A 24,397-nucleotide genomic window follows, 5' to 3' on the forward strand; every position below is an offset into this window, starting at 1 on the left:
AAATCAATTTAATAAAGTTAATTATAGAAGAAACATGTTTTGTTGTTAATAAAAAAAACTTACTGAATATTGGCTACTACTGAACAAAGGAAATGACAATCTGGAAATTTTTGGGCCGTCTCGGTTTTGGTGGTCCGTGACCAGTTTGTATTATGTTATTCATGCCATTACTGTATACTTTTTAACTTTGTAAAAATAGGGAAGAATTTTTTATTTGGGTTGTGTTCTTTATTCTGAATATTCTTTGACATATAATTATATGAATTTTATCTTTCTTTTCATTTTGAAGAACATTGAAATCCACAATATTATTTGCCATTGAAACAGCTGTGTACATGTAACATTGATCAAAAACCACAAAAACTGATGTCCGGCAATATCTTTATTATTTCACTGGCTGTTTTCTTGACACTTGTATTCATTTATTGCTTTTGAAATATCTTGATATTTTGACAAATTTGAAACCCACCATGCTCTTTTGTTTCCTGCATGGTCGAGGGGTTAGAGTCTATGACTTCTAATCCAGTCACCTCTCTGGCTTGGGTTCGATCCCCAGGAGATGCTTTGGTAGTTTAGCACGGAGGAAGTTTGTTTAGAACTAGTGTAACTTTCCAGGAACGATGGTTAGGAAACTACCCGCCTATATGACTGAAATACTGTTGGGAAAAGTCGTAAAATGAAACAAACAAATAAAATTGTTTCTGGATCTATAGTCATTCAAACTTTGGGACTGAGAACACATCATCAGATACCCACGGCTGTACCATCAATCATGGGTATCCGAGGATGATTTTTAAAATCATATAAAAATATTCAAGAATGTGTTACACCAACTTTATTTAATACATATAACAATGAACCATAATTATGTGGCATGATAAAATTTTAGATTTCAAAAATTACAAAATTTAGTCGAAGCTATTATAATACAGTAGGTAAAGAACGATGATTGTTTAAAAAAGTTTCTATGTCACTACTTTAAGCTGAAAAATGTTGATGGATGGGATTTAGATTATTGCAGGTTAAAAGTTAGCCTGTCATTGATTTTTTTGTTGCACTCCATCAGACTACTCTTATTTTATCTGATTGTATGAATATAAATACTCATTAGGTAGAAATATATATATACATGTATTATTTTTGGGAGCCTTAGTAAAATGCCTTGCTTAACTTACCAGTACTGATTGTCATATAGAGCATCAACTGAACATATTAGAAAGATAACTATTAATGGCATAATAATATAATGCCAAAGTGGTTGTCTCCCTTATGATAATGTCAATGCTAAGGGTTATCTAGGTTAAGCTACAGATCTAGCATAATACCATGTCAGTCTCTGTGGGTATGATACATCAACCTACAGGTTATTTTTCTGTTTTAGAACAAATTAAAATACAATGTACATGTAAGCATGTCAACCAAGGAATTTGTTTTGTTTTTAGTTGAAAACAGATATGATTATGTTAATTTGTGTAAGGAATTTAACAACTATTAAATTTACTTAAGTCATGAATATTGACTCAAATTAGCCAGTACCTACAATTATTTGCTCCACAACACTATGAGTTTGAGTCCTGCCAATGGACTTCCAGTTTTTTTGCTTTTCAATGAAAAACATGTAGATGTTGTAAAACAAAATATTTAGCAAAAAGGTTTGATATAAGCTAGAGTTTAGCTAGTAGATATATATGATTAATTGAAAATGTTTATGTTTGTTTAGAGATTTAAGTTATATCCATTACAGCCTGTAATACATTTTTATACATGTAATGTTGTCTGTTTTATTTGTACCCTGATAGTTTTGTCCAAAATCTTAAGTTCATCAATGCTCTCAAAATTTTCTATTATCACATTATGAATTTCCTTCTTAAATACCTATAAAGACCTAGGCAATTACTGATAATGATGCTAAATGGAGGGTTTTCAAATAAAGGTCAAGGTTATAATTGAATAATTCAACATACAAGTTTTGTCATAATGATTCTTTTGTCCAGGTATAAATGAAATCCTTAAATAAATAACAAAGATATATGAGACTCAACTTAATTTTTATTTAAAGGTCAAGGTCAAAATTTTCTTTTCTTAACAAAATTTCCAATATTTCCCCTATTTCTCTTTCAAAATTTCCTAATAGTACATTTCTTTAAAGCCTACAGATTCATGCTAATTTTCACGAAAATTTGAAAATGTATTAAAAGTATAATTTTGTAAAGTTACCAAAAGAATGCAATTTACACATTATCAATGGCACTTACAACCCATGTAAGTTACCAAAAAGAGGTCAAAATATACATAAACAGCCCTTACTGCGTTAGTAACGCAGTAGAAATATAGTTATAAATGCTGAAAAATAGGTCATTAATCGCACATAACAGGTAAACTATTACTAGAATTTCGAATCTTTTTACTTTTCCTAAAAACTTAATAAATTTTTCTCAGGTTTGATTTTATTGAAATATTTTTGCTCATCTGGAACGTGCAGCTTTAAATTTCTTATTACACTTAAAATTTCTTATTTTCACACAATTTCTCGAAAAACAACTTATTTCTCACAAAATTCCCAGCAATGTTCCTACTTTTGCAAATATAATTACATTTTGTACAATGAATCAGTCCTGTCTAAACTTTCCCTTGAAACATTGAGAGAAAACAGCATTCAACAACAACAAAAATTTCTACAGCAGAAGACTGAAAATAACATCTAATGAAAAAAGTCGAACATTCAACTGTGAAAACAACACTTGAATACTGAAATATTATCGGTGAGTAATGTCTTCCAAACAAAGGACATCCAAAACTTGTATACCATGAGGACATGGGTGTTATCTAATGGATAAATCCCAGTATTAACACTGGTAAGCGAAAAATGAAATAAATTTTTGATGATAAAATTTTTATTACAGGTAAGGAATGGACAAAAACATTCCATTTAATATGTTGATTTTTGACAGACCTATTTGTTTTAGGAAGTGGTCAACTATTACTGAAAATTAACTTTAAATTTGGACATGAAATTTCATGGTTTTGTCAAGAAGAACATTTTCGTGAACTTAAATTAGTGGATTGTTTAATTTTTCTTAAAGGTAAAATGTAAATCAATATGATGCAAAATATTTTTAAAGCAAATCAAATGAAATTGGATTTTAAATTTGTGGATTGACCTATCCAGGAATAGCCCCACAAATGATTTTGCAGTAAACCCTAAGTCTTATTTAGGCCAATAGTTCAGAGGTCAAGGAAGAAACAGTTAAATTATGATTTATTTTGATGAATAATTTCCAAGTTAAGTGAACTCTTTTTTCAAAAAAGAAAAAAAAAAATCGATCCGCATATTGGAAATCAAGACTGCCAATACAGTAGGATCATTTGTCCGAGTAGATTTTGAGACAAACACGTAAACTTCCGGGTGATATTATTTTTATAACTTTTTATATTTTCCCACCTATTTATCAGATACCAAAGGTATGAGATTGTTTATAAACTTATTTTCATACATGTGTGAAGTATGCCAGACATAATGTGTTTGTTGTTTCATGTTAATACACTAGCTGATCAAATTTCAAAAGACCATCCCCAAATAAAATTTATAGACTAAAAAAAAATTGAAGTGGCTAGCCGTACGGCTAGCCAAAAGTTCTAGCCGTACGTGACTCACGTACGACTAGCAAGGACACACTGTATTGGCTAGCCGTACGGCACTTTTCAAAATTATATGGAAGTCGAAAATGCACATGTTATTTAATGACTTTAAGTGAGGATTTAAACCGTCTTCATATGTTTACTTTTTAGAGATTAATCGCCTTGTTGGCTATAGTAAAAAAGTACGAATACATGTATCGATGTCATCTCAAGACGTTGAGAAAAAATAGCGTTTTGTTGCAGTTAAATAACATCAGTTGAAATAGTTTACAAAATTTTGATGATAATCCTTTTTTTGTTTCATTAAGTTTAATTTTCGACACCTTTAAAATGAAACAAAAAAAACAACGAAAATTATTGTTGTTGGGCTCTGATAATTGCGTCAATTAACGACGGTACTGTATAGAAGTTTGTTAATATAAGGAAAGTTTGCATGTTCCATGAAACGCATTTTAAAATTCTATTGTCAGTCCCTGGGTAGGCTTTAATAATAGCTAATTAATTGATTGTGCTTTAATGTTCGATATTTATCTACTGTATTTGTAAATTATACACTTATTTTTGCTTTTCAACGTTTTTTTGTTTTTGTTTTTTTTAATGTTTATTCCACTCCGATCATAATTTATTCGATCCATGTGCTTAATTAATACAAATTCATCTTTCATACAAATAAAACAACAAATCATAATCATGAGGCACAAAATAACATATGCATGTTCGACTTCTATATAATTTTGAAAAGTGCTAGACAAGACAGTGAGTCCTGGCTAGTCGTATGTGACTCACGTACGGCTAGAACTTTTGGCTAGCCGTACAGGCCCGTACGGCTAGCCACTTCCAAAAAAAATAGTATAGGCTACTAAATAATTTTTAGCCCTTAATTTTTATCTCTTATAACATTTCTGTGGGTATTGTAAATGACGTGTTTTTTAATCAATACTTTGACACTCACAGAGAAAAAGATCAGTTAATTAAATGGGCCAAACTGTTCACGCTTAATTAATAGACTAGAAAAATTACATGAAAATTGCAGACTTCAATACACCCATTGACAGTCTCTTTATGAACTACGTAAATGACTATGTATATTAAGTGAAAAAACACGAATTGTTTCCGTTATCTTCGAGTAAAATCAATATCACTAATGCTTAAACTATGCAAATTTAGCTGTTTTTAAACCACTAGCTTGGGTCGATTTAATGTCCGATTTTAAAATTTATTACACCAATGAAAAGCTTGTGATCTTAGCTTCTTCTCAGTATATATTTCAACACATTGTTTGACACTGAAAGTATTAAGATTTACGGTTAAACCTTACACAAGTCAGACCATTTTAAATACGTTTAATACAGTGAGATACGCAATCGGTTATCTTTACTCGCAATCCTACTGATAAGAATAGCCTGTCGTCTGCTAGTTCGGAACTGTCAATCCATGTATTGTTTGATTGTTGAAAAAGTGCAACATCCCTCATGCTCCATAGCACTGGCTTGAGACAGGTACTCAATTTTCAACACTTTAAAGTTCTGGAGTCAATGATAAAAATGTTGCACTTTCCATTGGTTAGGTGTCTTTTTACTGAGATGAGATCTCTTGAGATGAGAACTCTTCCCTCGCTCTTGAAATTCTCGTGATTTCTGTTGCATGCTGCGAGTCAGTGCTACAGAATTAAATTACTTTTTTACTTAAATTATTGAACTACTGCTAAGTAAAGGTGGTAAGATGGTCTAGGTGGTTGAACTGATAATAAAGACCAGAAAAATATAATACTAAAGTGAAGTACTGGGCAACTGTTTTTCTTGTTAATTCCATTAAGGGCAGTTTCAACTTGAGCTTCTGATTGTCATAACAGTGATTTTTTTCCAATTTTCAAAACAACCTGTGGCTTTCTGAAGGGGAAAACATAGCGCGATAAAATAGAAAAGGGGGAAATCAAATTCCAACAACTAAAAATGGAATTTACTCTCACATTTTATAAAATTTTCAATTTCAATTCAATTTAACATGCATGGTACATAGCACAGGCTGTAGGGACAGCTTTCTGTCTTCTAGCTGATATAATAAGTCTGATGCTGTTAAGTCATGGTTCTGGTGAAATAGTGCACAGGGCATTTCAGGGAAAAATATTAGCTTTTTTAGGGGAAAATATATCTATTTTTAGCTAGGGGAAACAGCCTTTATTTGGCTGTAAAATACAGGGGAAAAAATCACTGCATATATTAAAGTATATTGCTTTATGTTTGCAGTTCTGCATTATAATTAGGTAAGTATGTATGGCAAGGATGAAGATCAGTAATAAACAGGTCAATACTTGCGAGTTAGCAAATAATTTGGAAATTTTACTCATAACTACAAGATTTTAAGCAAGAGGGGATAAAAAATGGACTATGAATTAGTTTTTGACACACAATACAAGATGTAATACAAGCTTAATTATCAAAGTTTAATTTAGCACCTAAAACTCACTAATTTTAAAGATGAAATTTACCATTTTTGAGAAGTGTTTTTTTAGTATTTGCAAATGTTTTCCAATGAACACTGTGACAGTTATCACAAGAACTCCTTGGCAAGTTATCAAAAGAACTCCATCCTTTGTGTAACAGTTCCTCCCCCGTGAATATGTCTTTGTTTTTGACTGTCTAATTCATGTCAGTTTCGTCGTCAGCAATGATGATTATGTCCAAATTTTCACAATTCATTTGCTAAAACCAAGCATATGTATATACTGGTATACTTATGTTTTGTGAAAATCATATATCATCCAAAAAAAGCCTACCTACCTCCTTGCAACCCAGGGTCGGCTACAGCAAACAGATAAAAATTTAACAGATAAATTAAAATTTTTTAAGTGTGGCCTTGGGATCATGGTGTTATGCATGCTTGTATTAGACATTTAATACAAATAGATCTACCGGGTACTACAAACTTAAACAGAAAATTTGCTTTTTCAGTTATTTTTGTCACTGACATTTGAAAATGGAGTTAATTCGAAATAACCAAGAAAACTGGGAAAAAAAGTGTCTTCTCTTAATATAAGGCAAAATAGAGACGTATATTCACTAACAGAAATAAATAAATTTTAGCTTGTATTGATATTTGAAAGTGTGTGTAGAAATGGTATCGGATGATGAATATTGATGATATATCAATATTGCGATATTCAATGACAGTCCTAGGAGTAACCCTCAAGTCGCTCTTCGTGTCTTACTTAAATCTGCAACTTCTGTTTGCTGTGTATTTTCTCCCATACACTTCTTAATTTTCCTCTAAAATAGGATGCTCTCCTTATGTAGTTTTCTTTAACTTATGGAAACATGCATGGCTTGATTGATCAGTTTGATCAGGGACTTTCAAATAGAAAGTAATAATTTAGCTGTACCACTTCCCAAACACAAAAGAAACAAATGAGCGGCGTCATGACAAAACCACGCAGTCTGAACAGGATCCATGCTGTTCGCTATCAGTTTCTCTACTTGTAATGAGTTGGTAAGTGAACAGCATGGATCCTGATCAGACTGCGCGGATGTGCAGGCTGGTCTGGATCCATGCTGGTTGCAAACCCATTATGTTGGTTTTGTCGTGACGCGGCTCATTTAATGATCATGGCTTTTATTATGTCCAATAAATAACATTTTGAATACAAAAATAAGACTCCAAAAAAATAAAGCTTTGAGAAGTAAAAAAGGATTAATTTGCATTTTCAGTGCTTAATTGGACTCTAAAATGACCTACTGTATAATGATAATTTTTGTTCACGGTAGTATGTTTAATAAACAAAACAAAATAGCAAAGCAAATGAATATTAGAGATAATTAAAAGGTTACTTGTAGGGTTGTAAATTACAGATGTACTCATTATACACCTTGTTTTAAAGTTTAAAGGTGGTCTTACTGTTGTAAAATGTCTTGTTAACATTCAGTGTATTATGATAAAGACAAGATATCAAATTATTAACACTGAGTAGATGATGGTAGTGACTGGCCACACAGCTTTCCTTCATTGTCAGAGGTGCTTAAAGTTTGTTAGGCTGATTATGAATGTATGAGTATAGGTTCCCTGAATTCCCTGAATGAATGAGGTTATTTTTCAAGCATACTACAGTGTTAATTTCAGTTTAGAATATTTTCAATTAAGGCTGCCTATGATTGAGTACTTTAGGTTGTTAAGAACAAATTTCTTTACCCTTATTGCTGTGGGTTCGAATCAGGCCAAGGATTCTTGCATGTGAGGAAGGTTATAATCCAGCTAGCTTGTGGAATGGTGGTGGTTTTACTTAGGGGCGTGTGTCTGTCTGAAATATTTCATGGATGGGGTACCTGAGGTCTTTCTCCACCAGTTAAGCTGGACAGTCACCAATAATGACCTTCACAGTGTTGGTATAATTAAACTAAAAATATAAGAATTAATTAAATAATTTTATTTTTTAACTAGAATGATACGTTTTTTGTCTTTTCTGCATAACCATACTAAAAATGAATTTTTATTACTTTTATTGTTGCATGTTAAAAAAAAAAGAAAATGCAATTATGTTTATTATACAGCTGAATTTAATGCAAAAACAATGATATAAAAGCTATGTAATTATGTGAACATGTGTGTCAGTGATTGATGGACAGTCTCCCTTTGTTTGCGATGTGTCCTCTACGGTATATAACATATTACGTGTGTAATGAGTAGAAATTTAATTGTTTATTTTAGTATGAAGAATTTTTGTTTTACATGCTAATTTCCATTGCAGGGTTGTCATTAAGAGGCGGCAGGAGGCCAAAATGCCTGTCTCAAATGCATTATGGGCCGCCTCAAAATTAAGAAAACACTCTTTGTTATGCATGATAAAGTGACCGCCTCAAGTTCAAAACAAACCTTCTGCAAAAAATGTTAATGACAACCCTGCATTGCCCTATATAATAAGTATATCAGCATATAACATTTTTGACTGGAATGAGTGGGAAATAGGGATATTACATGATATGATAATAGTTGAGATTTACATTATACTTTGGGTGAGTGTAAATCTAATTATAGTCGTTTTCAACAAAATTGATCATAACATAATTATGATAACCAACAATTTTAGCAAGAAGAATTTTTGGATAAATTAGCAAAGACAGGATAAATTTGTCTGATAGGTGTACATTGATGAAGTATTAAAGTAAATTAATTTTGAATTACAAGCTGGAATAAAATTTGGATAAAAATGGAAAATTATTTTAGAATATATGTAAATTTTGTAAAATTTATTTTTAGTTTAAACATATTTTATTGCATCAAATACATGTTAAATATTATACAAAATGATGACCATATAACAAAAAGCAAATGGGTTGTGTAACAAGTTCTGAGTGACATTAATTAATTTATTGCTGATATGTGACAAAATTGTGTATGTATAATTGATTAACAATTTAAAAAGAAAAATAAGTAGGTTGCTGTGGGTCTTAAATGGAAATTTTACAAGTGTTGTATTCAGATAAGGAATGTCAAGTTGTGTACCAAATATGGAATGTATACTGGTTTCATTATCATGACTAGTTTGAATGTACATTCAATTGTTACAACAACAGGACATACTTATTGTTGATAGGTCAACCTAAAATGCTGTATTTATATAGTTTAAATAAATAGAGGATATTCAAGTTTTTTCTATAAATACATGATTTATTTTCATCGAGTGGTATGAAAATAAATATTTCATGAGTGGCGGTAAAAATATGTTTCACTGCAGTGAAAAATAAATTTTTACAGTGAAAATACGGAAAATGAAAATACGCATTTTATTTCATCAATATTTCTCAATATTTCATTTATAAGTATATAATAAATTAAATTATTTTTAAGACAATGTATATATCTCAAATAGTGTTAAACTTAATTTATATTTCTTGATGCACGCACATATAAAAAAAACGTTTCTATATAAACTTTCTCGCATAAAATTAGGATCAATATGTGGCTAAGTGGTTCATGTTGCTGAGTCCCCTGCCTCTCATTGCCAAGAGTTTGAGTCTTGCCAGAGATCTTTGATTCTTTCATTTGTTGAAGCTGTCCAGCTTGTTTATGGATGGTCATTATGGTTTCTACTATGCTGCCAGCTAATGTGCCAGAAATGTTATGAACAAAGACTGTGAGGTACCATTCTGTCATGTGATAAAGTCAGACAGTGACCTTGACGGTGAAAGTGTTACCTAAGAATTCAAACCAACCTGCAACCCACAAAGTTGAAGATGAATCTTTTTAAAGACCCCTTTATGAATTTATTATCTTAATTATTTTAATTTTCCTGTTATGTAGCTGTAGTAGATTCAAATTGAGATAAGATTTAATACATTTATTAAACAAGTGCATAGATGTGACAAAATTTGAAGAAGTAATTGCCTTTGGGGCAGTTTTGAATATTTATTTGTCAATAAAGTGTGTTTATTATAATACGGTAATGTGTTGAAGAATGACAGGTTTCACTATATGTATTTATTAGGAACATTACGGTAATATGTACAAGACTGACAGGTCTCAATTGTTATGTCTAACTATATGTATTTATTAGGAACATTACGGTAATATATACAAGACTGACAGATCTCAATTGTTAGTATGTATTATTAGAAACATTACGGTAATATATACAAGACTGACAGGTCTCAATTGTTAGTATGTATTTATTACAAACATTATGGTAATATATACAAGACTGACAGGTCTCAATTGTTAGTATGTATTTTTAGAAACATTACGGTAATATATACAGTATGTATTTATTAGAAACATTATGGTAATATATACAAGACTGACAGGTCTCAATTGTTAGTATGTATTTATTAGAAACATTATGGTAATATATACAAGACTGACAGGTCTCAATTGTTAGTATGTATTTATTAGAAACATTACGGTAATATGTAAAAAAGACTGACAGGTCTCAATTGTTAGTATGTATTTATTAGAAACATTATGGTAATATATATAAGACTGACAGGTCTCAAATGTTGGTATGTATTTATTAGAAACATTACGGTAATATATACAGTATGTATTTATTAGAAACATTATGGTAATATATACAAGACTGACGGGTCTCAATTGTTAGTATGTATTTATTAGAAACATTACGGTAATATATACAAGACTGACAGGTCTCAATTGTTAGTTTGTATTTATTAGAAACATTACCGTAATATGTAAAATGACTGACAGGTCTCAATTGTTAGTACAAGTCATATTTATTAGGAACATTACAGTCCATATACAAGAATGACAGATCTCAATTGTTAGTACATGTATGCATTTATTAGGAATATAACGGTAATGTGTACAAGACTCTCAGGTCTCAATTGTTATTATGTATTTATTAGGATTATTATGGTAGTACATATTTATAAGGAGTTTTACGGTAATGTGTACATGACTGGCAGATCTCAGTTGCTAGTATGCATTTATTGGAAACATTACGGTAATATGTACAAGACTGACAGGTCTCAATTGTTATCAGTGGCGATATGATTGATGGAAACTTTAAAGTTTAACATCATTAAATGACAGATGTCTCTTTCATGTAATAAACGTTTGTGTATGTGATAGAAATACAAAATATGAAGCTTGATTATAATAATGATATCATTATGATGTCATAATTAACGTGGCTTTTAGTATTGAAAAACTGGTTGCTTCGATATATAATTTTTTTTTACTCTTTTGAACATATGGTAGGTTCATTTCATACGTGATATACAACATGTTTTTGAATAATAGTGCATTAATCAATATGTTTTTTTATGATATTTATCTAAACAATATGTTAGAATATAAAATGATGAAATCTGTTGTCTGATAAAAAAATTTGCACGGTTGATAATGAATAATGCTGGACAAATAGCGGAATAAATGTTTCAATAGGGATGAAATGTTGCATTATAATACTTAATACTAAGAGACAATTATAGTATGTGTTAAAGTAGTTTTAGTGTTTGAAATTATTTTTTTGTCCAATAGGATTGCAGTATTTCAAATAAATCACATTTAAATAACATGTTTACTTTGGTAAATTGGCAAACTGTTAATCTGAGTCTAGTAAATCGACTTTTTATAAAAATTATTTGAAACAGTCATATATTTTGATAGTCACACTTATAATGAAAAGTGTCATCTATGAGCATTAAGCTTCAAATAATAGAAGGGAGATCTTGCATCAAGTTTCTCCTTTATATGATATTTCAAGCACTTGTAGCAAACCTATTTATGCTATTTTGTATGTATTTTTTATATTGACATTGAAATTTTAGTTTATTACAGTACCCTTCAGCAGACTTTAATAAAAGAATAGGACTCGTATTAAATAAAATGAAATAAATGTAAATTTTCTTATATTTTCAGATGATAATGAGTAAAGGAAGGCAGACTTTGAAGGATTTAATAAAGTGCTGAGCAATGAGATTTTCTTGTACAAGAAATGAAATCATGGATATTAACATACAAGTATAATTTTTAAAAGATAATAAATATGAGGTTTCATTGAAATCAGTATAAGATACTGGTAGTCGCCAAATAAAAATCAAAAATGAAATTACACCAAAGTATACCCGTTGACATAGCTTATGGCTCCCTGTCACTGTTCACGACCATAGTCCATAACATTTTCCTGCTGTACCATGTGGATATGTTTGTTTCTGTGTACAAGATCGATAAAGCCTCGTTCTGGATCGGGGAAATGGTTTTCCTGGTCTGGAACTCATTAAACGACCCGCTGTTTGGATGGATAAGTGATAAAAAGTATTTGTCGTCAGGAAAAAGTCACGATTTTTCAGTAACTAGTATAGTTCTTCAAAGATTAGACGCACTATTGTGGACGGGGCCTTTTTTCGCTGTGTCTTTTATGTCGTTCTGGGTACAATGGGCATACCCAGGATTACAGTTTGTAATATGTCTGTGTCTTTATGACAGTTTTCTGACAATGATCGATCTTCATCATTCCGCATTATTGGCAGATATTGCGATATCTGGCGACACAAGAACAAGACTGAATTCACGAGCATCGCTTTTTAGTATCCTCGGTTCAGGCTCAGTGTTTCTGTCTTATGCTGTGTGGAATAAGGATAATTTACGATCATTCCGTGTATTCTGTGCAATTCTAACATTACTGTCGTTACTAGGCTTTTATGTGATGACAAGGGTGCTGAAACAAGTGTTCCAGAAAAACGTGGAAAACCTGGATAAACATGTAGCTGACAACTCATTAGTCAGGTAACAATGGACAACGTCCTTCGTAGACATTTTATATATTTATTACATGTAAATTTTCTTGATATTATGTAATATATAGAAGATATTGAATCTAAGAGTAGTATTATGCGCTGAATTATGGGTTCTACTGAAGGTGGATTGAATCTCAACACAATGTTCCGTTTTATATATTTTAATGTTAATATTTCTTAGTGGAATTCCACAAATAATATATAACATATACACAGGTTATCCTTATGTTTACAAATAGATATTAAAAAATAGTAACAAATAGTTCTAGTGGAGAGCCACAACATTATCACTTGGAAATCCAAAATCTAACTGTTCGATTTCTCTATCTTTACAATATTTCTAAAAATGGTTTCGTTTTAAACAGACCAATAAAATTTTAACATTTTTGTGTCTTAAATAACAAAATGACCAATCAGGTTTCAATACAAAATAAGGTAACATAGCAACATAGAATTTATAACAACAATCATCACCTGGACATTTTATCAGTAATAAGGTTTAACAACTTATTAAGTACAGACGGCTAAATTGACATTATCCCCTAAATATAATAAAACTTTTAGCACAGTTGATTGGACAAAGAGGAAAAGCCATATTTAATCTTCCGGTTACATAATTATTAATTTGACATCTGTTATTAAAACATATAATATTTGTAACTTAACATATTTGAAATTTCACACATTGTTCTGAAAATTTGACCTTTTAGAAAATGATTATATTTATAAATCTTTGTGTTTAAAAGAAAATCATCATGCATATTTATTCATTTTTTTTTAAAGAATTTTATCATTTTTCTGCTGCACAACACTTCTCCCTCCTTTAAGATTATTTCACTCCTGTGAAATGAAACATAACTATGTATGTAACAAAAATAAATATTATTAAAAGAATACTGTTTAGGTAAGATATTCAGTCACAGAAATACATTGTGAACGTAAAGCACCGATTTTGCTAAAAAGCATAAGTACCATCCACTTATAATATATCCTATTTACTGTTTTATTATAAACAATACATTTTTAATAACGTCTACTTCTGTTATACTGCCCCCTCTGTCCTTGCTGTCTTCCATGATTATATTGGCCTCCTCTCCATTCATGTCCGAACCCGGTTTCGCACGCATTTGAAAGATCTTGATTTCTGTTCCCTCTTTTTCGACATAGATATTTTGTTTTGTCTTTCAACTGGGCAATTTCATCTTTCAAGGTGTGGTTTTCATCTTTCAAGTCATCTATTTGATCGTTCTTTCTTGATTCCATCATCATAATTTCATAGGCTTTCTGGTTGTGCTTCAATCTCAGTTGTTCATAGTCATCATTTAGTTTTTTAAATTCTAATATCAGTTTGTCCATTTTCTCTAGTTTTGACAAGTCAGCCCTTAATTTTTCTTTTAGCGAGTTGTTTTCTTGCAACAATGCTTCTTGAAAATTACATATTTGTGATTTCTTGAGGGAAATCTCATTCTGCAGGTTTTCATTAAAGTTTTTAAGTCTTTGATTTTTCAAAATTAGAGCCACATTTTCTGATTTTAAACCGTGAATTGTTTTATTCATTGAATCATTTAAAGATTGTATCTTCTGAAATTCTGCTTTAGAAACGTTACTAACAGAGTTGTTTGTTAAAATATACTTAAAGAAGGCATCGTCTTCGTTATAGAATGGTAACATGTTTTCTGCTGTCTTACGTCTGTTAAAAGTTGTCATACGTTCTTGATCCCGTTGTTTAGATAGACTTGACTTGACTGCTTGATTTCGGCAAACTCGTGCAAAATGTCCAATTCTCTTGCATTTGTTGCATCTTGCCATTTCTGCACAACACTTCTCCTTTCTGTTATAATGATTAAGTCCACATTGTCCACATGATTTTTCACTTCTGAATGGTATTCCATATGTGAAACTCATTGTTGTTCTTCTTGGGGAAGTTGAATTCGTAGTCTCGCTTGCTAAATTGAGAGGTTGGGAAAGACACTGATTCCCACCAAGTATTATGCGCTGAATTATGGGTTCTACTGAAGGTGGATTGAATCTCAACACAATGTTCCGTTTTATATATTTTAATGTTAATCTTTCTTAGTGGAATTCCACAAATAATATATAACATATACACAGGTTATCCTTATGTTTACAAATAGATATTAAAAAATAGTAACAAATAGTTCTAGTGGAGAGCCACAACGTTATCACTTGGAAATCCAAAATCTAACTGTTCGATTTCTCTATCTTTACAATATTTCTAAAAATGGTTTCGTTTTAAACTGACCAATAAAATTTTAACATTTTTGTGTCTTAAATAACAAAATGACCAATCAGGTTTCAATACAAAATAAGGTAACATAGCAACATAGAATTTATAAACAATCATCACCTGGACATTTTATCAGTAATAAGGTTTAACAACTTATTAAGTACAGACGGCTAAATTGACATTATCACCTAAATATAATAAAACTTTCAGCACCATTGATTGGACAAGGAGGAAAAGCCACATTTATTCTTCCGGTTACATAATTATTAATTTGACATCTGTTATTAAAACATATAATATTTGTAACTTAACATATTTGAAATTTCACACATTGTTCTGAAAATTTGACCTTTTAGAAAATGATTATATTTATAAATCTTTGTGTTTAAAAGAAAATCATCATGCATATTTATTCATTTTTTTTAAAGAATTTTGTCATTTTTCTGCTGCACAACAGTAGGTTCAATACTGAATTTATTGAGCAAGTTGAAAAAAATTATATCATGCAAGCCTCTGACAAGCATAATACATTTTGAATTACATTATTCAACTTGTTAAATGAATTTAGTAATGAAGTTTTATGAATATATTCTATTTATCACATATCCAAAATAAAAGTGATTTCAGTAAAAGTCGATCACTTTTTCATAGATGCACTTATAGTGTGACGCTGACACTTAGCGATTGTTTACGCTCTGTTTGTATAATGCAAATGATGTCGCATCAAAATATATGCATGGCCATGCAAATTACCATATCGACGGAGTTGCAAAAGCAGCATGGGTATGTGATTAAGAGGTATACAAAACAGTTCTTGTGGAAAACATTTAATATTGTAAATGGGTGTAAAAGAAATTAACTAAAAATATATATGAGTATATTTTAATATGTAAATAACAAGAAGTCTTTTCATTGATAAAATGCTTGTTTATACATGTATATATAATACAATAGTGAATAATTTATAAACATTTGCAATTTCGATTGGCTTAATTGAAAGAATGGTTGGTGAACTGACATCAAAGCAATACATGTACTATGCTCAAATTTTACATTAGAAAATATTGATAATTGCTACATTGTCTCTTTGTAATTATAAATAAACATGTTTTGACTTCAAACATAGTAGATATGTTATGTTTAAAATTCTACTCACTAATTAGGTGGTCACAATAAGAATATATAGATTCGTAAAACAACTGGCATTTGTTTTTTTTAAAGAAAACACCAACTTTACTTTACCTATAATATGGAATTTCCAATACATAGTTTATTCATTCTTTTATTAAAATTAGATATATTCTGTAAGTGTTATTATAGATTTTAATAATTTTCTGTGAATGTAATATTTTACTCAAGGATGAGCATAGTATATCTGTAAAAAAATGAAATTCATTATTGGAAATTTCTACTTTATCGTATAAGTACCTAATCTCACACCCAACCTATTCTCAAACCTTTCATTCATGTGCTGTTATTTTTTTACTAGAAGTGACTATGATGTCCTGAACTTGTGTGCATAAAAGCTTAGTTTCTGACAGACATGTCTGCTGATGTCAAATGAAAACAGTGCATAGGAACAAATATTTACATAACATATTTTATTACTTAGCGTAATTTCATACAAATTGCTATTACCTTTGTAAGTCCCATAAATACACCATTAACTATTTGTGAAAATGAATATTATAGACAAAAATATCTTAAAGCAGGTAACTGCATCGTGTAGGGTACTTCATTGTCATGTGATAGTCATATAACAATCACTTCGTTGGCTAAACTAAACAGTAGAATTTTAGAGATACTTGAAGGGGTTTGAGATTAGGTTCTTTATTTTAAGAGGCCATGTTAGTTTTAAAACAGAGGGTTGTGCTTTTCCAAGATGGAAATAGAGCTTTTTTAATAGTTGAATTTCAGTCAAATTTTACAGAAATGTTACATAAAGATTAAAGTGTACATATGTAAAGAATTTTTATAAAGATATATTTTTATTTACATTAAAAGACCTCTTGAATGCTTAGAGGTTTGAGAACTGGTTAGTCCACGATACATTCATAGTAAAATTATATGACCCAATTATATAGAAGAATACTAACAAATATTGTTGAAAATATTTTATAGATAGTAATAAACATTATTGAAATATCATAAAAAGCAAAGAAAAATCAATTTTTTTTGGCCATATCCCTGAAAACATTGAACTACATGTACATGGTATAAACCTTTGCAATAGACTAAAATACAATAAAAGGAATCTGGACTGGTTTTCTTTCTGTTACAGGAGTGAAGATGATAGTGATAAACAAAAATTGAAGTCGTTTGTGAAAGAATTAATGACACAGTCCAACTTTAAATGGTTTGCAGTCATGAATCTAATACAGGTATTACTAATTTACCAATCAATATTTTAAGTTTTATTATTATTGTAGATATCTATGTTTAATTTAGTGTATACAAATTTATTTTAGTTTGATTGTGTTGGAAGCTATAAGCTTATTAGAAAACTCTCGAATCTGTTCCTGGAACCAACCAGTACTAAGCAATGAATGTAAAGTTTCAGCAATCCTTAGATTGCTATTCTGACGTGTTAACCACTCAGCCACATGGACACTCAATGGTTAATTTGGATAAGATAATTGTCACAACAAAACCAACATAGTGGGTTTGCGACCAGCATGGATCCTGACCAGCCTTCGCATCTGCGCAGTCTGATCAGAATCCATGCTGTTCGCTATCAGTTTCTCTACTTGTAATAGGGTTTGTAAGCGAACAGCATGTATCCTGATCAGATTGAGTGGATGCGCAGGCTGGTCTGGATCCATGCAGGTCGCAAACGCACTATGTTGGTTTTGTCATGACACGGCTCATATGTTTTCTTTATTATGCAATTTTAGTGCCTGAAATAATTCAGAAAGGAGCACTTGAGGTCATCTACCACCAGTAAGGCTGGAAAGCTGCCATATAACCTCTACAGTGTCTTTGTGACTTCAAATTGAATTGAAAATAAAAAAAACAACAACAAACAATGAAGAATTTTTCTTTTTTATTCTCATGCCTTATTCAGAGATAATGACATAATATAATGTATATTCTTGTCCTTCAGAGAAAATTTATTTGTATTTAATTAAACATTTTACAATTATAATGATTATTTTTCTTATATTGTATTTATTTCAGGTCTTTCACTGTCATTTTAACAGCAATTTTTTCCCTTTATTTCTTGAAAACCTTCTTGGGGACGCTATTAGTCCAGGAATGGGGCCATTTTTAATAGGTGAGAAAATTTTATTTTTGACTTGTACCTTGGTTTATATTGCAAAATTTATTTTAGTTGGATCGTGTAGGAAGTTAAAAGCAAATAGACACACTTTCAAATCAGTTCCTGGAACCAGCCAGTACTAAGTAAAGAGTGTAAAGTTTCTTGCTCAAGGAAACAACAACTTGTCTCTAACAGGGTTTGAACCTATGTGGCTAGTGATCATTAGATTGCTACTCTGATGTGTAAACCATTCGGCCATGCCCCCACTTTAGAGTGTAAACAAATCGACCATGCTGCCACTTCAGAAGTAACTTGTAGCTTGACAGAGTTGTTTCCAATTATTAGCACATGATTTAGTTTGTGCGAGTGTGCATTTTTATACACGGTTGTTTTAATCTTCACCCTGCTGGTAGAAATATCATTAAAATCAGGCCCCATGAAGAAAAGATCAGGATCAGATGATCCTGATTTTATTTTCATTGTTTTATAAAAAACTAAAATTGATTTTATTTTGCTAGAATTAACTGATGCATTTGCTGATTTCAGAGAAATGATCATATTTTGGGATTAAACTGATAAATAACAATACAAATATAAAAATATTTGGATCAAAATAAGATCAGTACAATTATTTGGAACAACTGTAAAATAGACATATCTGGTTCTACTCAGGTGCCCGTTTGTGCCTGAAATAATGCACAAAAGGGGACCCTGAGGTCTTCCTCCACCAGTAAAGCTGGAACGTCGCCATATGAACAATACTGTGTCGATGTGATGTAAAACCCAATCAAACAAACAAAACACAGTATCATATATTTGAGGTGCATATTTTGTGATTTTTGAAAAATTTTCTTGTGTTTTATTTTTCAGGTATATCGTTTGTAGCACCTCATATCAACAACCTGTATTTCCTATCACTGTGTCGTAAATACGGGGTATACTCTGTGATTCGAATACTGTTCTGTGTTAAACTTGCCCTGAGTATAGTCATGTTTTTGGCGGGACCAAATTATCTGTGGCTACTCTGCTTCTTTATTGCCAGGTAACTTTTTGTTTCTGTTAGATCACCTTACATTGATAAACAATAGATCTACTAGTTCCCTGTTTGAACTGACCAGAGATATTAAGCAATAGATCTACTGGTTCCCTGAATGACCAGAATTATGGTTCTAAATTTATGGGCCCTTAAAGAGTCATATATTGTTTTTTGTTTTTTTAGAATCCATCATGGCCATAGCAGAATTTAATGTTTAGTAATATAAATGTATATTTTATTCATACTTGGGCAAAACAACACATAGGAAAAGATATATATGTGGTGTAATTTAGTTATGGTTGAGAGCTTTAAATGACCTTGAACTTCAAGGTGGAGTATGTAATTTTATCTAAATTCTGTAGAACTTCATAATTTATTTTAGGATTTAAAAAAAAAAAAATTCAAATTCTTATAAAGTTTTTGTATTCTGCGACTACAAAAAGTGTATTTTTTATGCCCCCGGGCATATAGTGATTGAACCGTCCGTCCGTCCATCTGTCCATACAAGGTTAACCTAGAACAGCAAGTTGGATTTTTCTTAAGTTCTACCTGTACCAATGGCTTCTTAGTTTACACACTTACTAATCAATACAAAGTACAATGATCTGGTCAAGTTACATAACTATGGCTTCCATATTTACCAAGTTATTGCTCTTTTCAGCACTTAGAAAATGAATAATGGTTAACCTAAAACGGCAAGTTGGAAATATCTTAAGTTCTATCTATACTAATGGCTTCATTATTTCCACACTTACTTATCAATACAAAGAACATGACATATAACTGTGTCATCCATATTTCCCAGTTATTTCCCTTTTTTCACTTTGAAAATAGAGCCTTGTCTGGTTAACCTATTTCGGCAAGTTGGATTTATCGTAAATTTCTCTTAATTGCTTAATTTATTTAATGATATCTTGCATATTTGGTAGGTGGATACCTTTAATGGTCCTCTAATTTTTTGTGGAGTAAGTGGTCTCTAGGGTCAAGGTCACTGGTTTAGAAAATAAATTTAAACATTTTTGCTCATACAGCCTTTATTTTTTGGTTGATGTCTTTCATGTTTAATACAAACATGCCAAGGGAGGTCCTCCTTCTTTGGGTATAGTAAGGGGTCATTTGGGTCAAGGTCAATGTCACCAATGTCAAGGTCACCAATGTTAAAAATAGATTTTTACATTTTTACAGGTGTATTAACCATATTCTATAGACAGATGTCTTTTATAATTGATAGGAACATAAAATTTGATGGAGTTAATGGTCAGTTGGGTCAAGGTCACAAGTGCTAAAAGTAGATTTTTACACTTTTGCCCATACAGCCTTTATTTATTGACAGATTTATTTCATATTTAGTTGGAAGATAACTTGCATGGTATTCTTCCTTTGGATGGAGTTAGGGGTCAGTTTGATCAAGGTCATCAATGCTCAAAATAGATTTTAACATTTTTGCCCATACAGCCTTTATTTATCGACAGGTGTATTTCATATTTGGTAGGAAGATAACTTGCATGATATTCTATAGGTGTCAGTGGGTCCAGGTCAAGGGTGCCAACTAAAGATTTCTTACATTTATATATATTTGATAAAGTTGAATATCTATTACTTCACAAGTCATAGCAATGACTTGGCAACTTATATATTTCAAAAATACAAAATGCCATGACTCTGTCAAGCTATATAACTTGTGTTTACAATTTTTTGGCAATGTTTCTGTCCATAACTGAGTGAATGGGTAAACATTTTTTGAAATATTGCTACTGACAAGAATCGGAGTCGGGGGCATTTGTGTTTAACAAGCACGTTCTTGTTTTTAAGTCTTTAGGGCTGAAACGTGAATAAAAATCCACTTGTGATTTTATTTAACAGTTATAGTTATTATTGAAATAATTAAAACAGATCACATCAAGGTCATATTTTTAGAATTTATTATACTTGCTAAAACGTTGACATAGTAAAGTTCCTTTCACTGCTTGCATTTGAAAAATTTGAATGTTTAAATTGATTTCAGTAATCGTGTGTTCACAGAAGGTACTTGTAAATTGTTAAATCTAGTCATCAGTGATCTTGTAGATGAGGATTACGTACTTCACCATAGAAACCAGGCCGTTTCAGCGCTCATGTTCGGTACTGCGGCTCTCTTGTCAAAACCTGGCCAAACCTTGGCACCACTGATTGGAACCTGGCTCCTGGCGCAGCAAACTGGTATGCAAAGTTTATTTTATTTAACAGAATTATAGATAGAAAAAAATGTGAATTCACTTAATTTTGTGGACATGTAATTTTGTGGTTTGTCACAAAGAACATTTCCGTGGGTACTTAAATTGGTTATTTTCTAAAATGTAAAATGAAAAAAATGTGATGTAAAATAATCTTACAGCAGAGAAAAAAAAAATTTCTGGGATGTTGATTTCATTGATTGACCTGTCCACTAAAACCATGAATATACAAAAGTGCCCCATGAATAATAATGATTTACATGTGTTTTGATTGGATAAGCAAGAATGCTTAATTAATGTAAAAAACACTTGCTGAGAAAACGCTTGTGTAATATCAGAAAAAATGAAATACAGCCGTGACAAATCAAGAATAGAATTGTCAGCTCTGAATTGCGTTCTGGCCCAATAGCAAGTAATCATTTCACTATTGGTTATACATGAAAGGTTTAATAATGGTGCAATGGAAACACAGTGTGATTAAATAGTCAAGAAATGAAATACAGGCGGGCGTTTCACTAACATTCCGTAAGTTTTGCGTATCTTTCTACGTAAATTTGGACTTAAGCAAAACGTAAATTTACGTAAGTTGCGTTTCACTAAACAGAATATGCATTTTTTGCGCGTAATAAGTGAGTGTAACTTTACATTTAAACTTACGCAAATGCGTAGCTAAGAAAGGTTAGTGAATCACAAATAAATACTTAAGTTCTGCTTACGCAAAAAGTTGCGTTCAAACTCAAGTTACGAAAAATAAGTATGTTAGTGAAACGCACCCCTGATGAATAAATTTGTTGAATTTCTTTCAGTTTCAACTTATTTATTCAATAGTTTTCAATGTCAAACATTTGTTTTATATTTTTTCAATAAATAATTTAGAGAATGTTACATGTTTAAATACTGAAGGAATAATAGTGCTGAACGTGCAGTAATTGTACAGGTTACACAAAATGCAAACAAAGTAGTATTTTGACTTCCATACAAAATACTAATTCATTATACATATTGCTGACAGAGCAAAAGCAAGAATAGATAGTTCATGTATACGGAAAATTAGTATTATTTTTGAAACTGTAAAAGTTACCAAAAATGTTTTTGACAAATAAAATTGATAGCATTTCTGAGGGATAATGGGCCTTTAATTAGAAAATGATGTAATGTAATAATGGAATAATTATTTGTTCTCATTTTGATTCTACAGGTCATGATATATTTGCCACTGGTCAAGAGCTTGGATCTATAAAACCTCTACACAGTTTAGAAGATTCTAAGGCAGTGTCCGACTACAGGGAGGGATGTTTCAATCTTCTTGTGTATGTCCCAGTAGTATGTGCCGTCACCCAGCTTGCTGCGTGGTCGCAGTTTAGTCTACGTGGAAAACGGTTACAGTGGGTAAAAGCCATTAGAGAAGGAACGACGCATTATGTCTAACTGCTCAAACTTTATGTCTAAAAATATTCAAAATTATGTCACACACAATAGATCTATTTTTATAATTTCAATATTATGTCTTTAAGCTTTAATTTTATGTCTAAAATTTCAACATTACAACTCCTGAAGTTTAAATATTATGCCTGAAAGGTACAAATTTTTGTTTAAAAATTGCAATCTTTTATCTTAAGATATTTAACATTATGTCTAAAAGTTTTGTACAAATTATTTTATAGAAATGACAACACTGTGTCAGAAATCTTTGATGAAGTATTTAAGTCTTCAACATCTTATTCTGAAAGGTTTAACAATGTGCCTGACAAATTTAAAATTATGTCTTAAATTTTCACCTTGTGTCTTAGATAGCTAAGGTTATGTTTTTACACAAAATCAATTTTGAGATTTTACCATTATGTCTAGAATATTAAATTTTATGTCTTAAGATTTCAACAACATCTTTTTTGATTATTTCAAAATAATGTTCTAAAAATTTCAACATTTAGTATAAAAATCCGCGCAGTCTGATCAGGATCCATGCTGTTCGTTATCAGTTCCTCTACTTGTTATAGGGTTTGCAAACGAACAGCATGGATTCTGATCAGACTGCGCGGATGCACAGGCTGGTCTGGGTCGCAAACGCATAAAGTTGGTTTTGTCGTGATGCGGCTCATATATAATATAGTGTTGGCAGCTCAATTTTAGAATTTTGATACAGAAACCCCTTAAAATAATAATGGAAAGCTCGAAAACTCAGAGCAGGGCAAGTCCATTTTTCAAATTTGGTGATTTTATTGTTAGTTTCTTGAGCAAGATACTCACAGGTGTTTTTATGAATTGTGCAGTACATATATATGATTTTATGAAACAAAACAGAAGTTTTCTTACTCATTTGAAGTGTATAAAGCTCCGTAAAAATGGTATTGCATATATTTTCATTACATTATTTCATTTACATTAAACAAACATAGTGTAAAGCACGCTAATTGTTAGCTTTACACTATAGGGGCGTCAATGAAAAATGACTCTTTTGCACTTTTATCAGTCTTTATTATGGATATATGATAAATAGAATATTATATTCGTGTAGGTTCATTACTGAATTTATTGAACTCGTTGAATGAATATTTTGCTTGCCAGAGGCTTGCATGATATATAATTTTATTCAACTTGTTCAATAAATTCAGTATTGAACCTACACTCATTCAATATCCACTATATATTGACAAACAATCAAAGGTTGAGTTAATAGTTATTTTCACATAGATCATGTAGAAATGATATTGTTTGAAATTTCAGTTGAAATTTATAGGAAATGTTTATATATGTTTA

General features: G+C 31.0%; 1 protein-coding gene across 2 annotated transcripts; it reads left to right on the top strand.

Moving 5' to 3' along the window:
* Nucleotides 1–3,372: 3,372 nt before the first annotated feature.
* Nucleotides 3,373–23,572, top strand: LOC132724358 (transmembrane protein 180-like). Of its 2 annotated transcripts, none has more exons than XM_060709205.1 (7): nucleotides 3,373–3,462; nucleotides 12,007–12,873; nucleotides 17,414–17,513; nucleotides 18,310–18,406; nucleotides 19,262–19,433; nucleotides 21,433–21,626; nucleotides 22,839–23,572. In XM_060709205.1, the coding sequence occupies exons 2-7, from the start codon at nucleotides 12,191–12,193 to the stop codon at nucleotides 23,066–23,068; spliced, it is 1,476 nt and encodes a 491-aa protein (XP_060565188.1). In that variant the 5' UTR covers nucleotides 3,373–3,462; nucleotides 12,007–12,190; the 3' UTR covers nucleotides 23,069–23,572. The 2 variants fall into 2 exon arrangements, with proteins under 2 accessions (XP_060565188.1, XP_060565179.1); XM_060709196.1 differs by lacking the exon at nucleotides 3,373–3,462 and adding an exon at nucleotides 11,479–11,575.
* The last annotated feature ends 825 nt before the right edge of the window (nucleotides 23,573–24,397 follow it).

The sequence above is a fragment of the Ruditapes philippinarum genome, unplaced genomic scaffold, assembly GCF_026571515.1.
Source record: "Ruditapes philippinarum isolate M1 unplaced genomic scaffold, ASM2657151v2 ctg4370_1_1_1_1, whole genome shotgun sequence".
In the NCBI taxonomy this organism is placed as follows: Eukaryota; Metazoa; Mollusca; class Bivalvia; order Venerida; family Veneridae; genus Ruditapes; species Ruditapes philippinarum.

Bases quoted from the DNA above. Each gene is read 5' to 3' on its own strand.
- LOC132724358 (XM_060709205.1), top strand. From the start codon at position 12,191: ATGAAATTACACCAAAGTATACCCGTTGACATAGCTTATGGCTCCCTG. The intron at 12,874-17,413 runs GTAACAATGGAC...TTTCTGTTACAG, and splicing joins GCTGACAACTCATTAGTCAG to GAGTGAAGATGATAGTGATA. The intron at 19,434-21,432 runs GTAACTTTTTGT...AATTGATTTCAG, and splicing joins CTCTGCTTCTTTATTGCCAG to TAATCGTGTGTTCACAGAAG.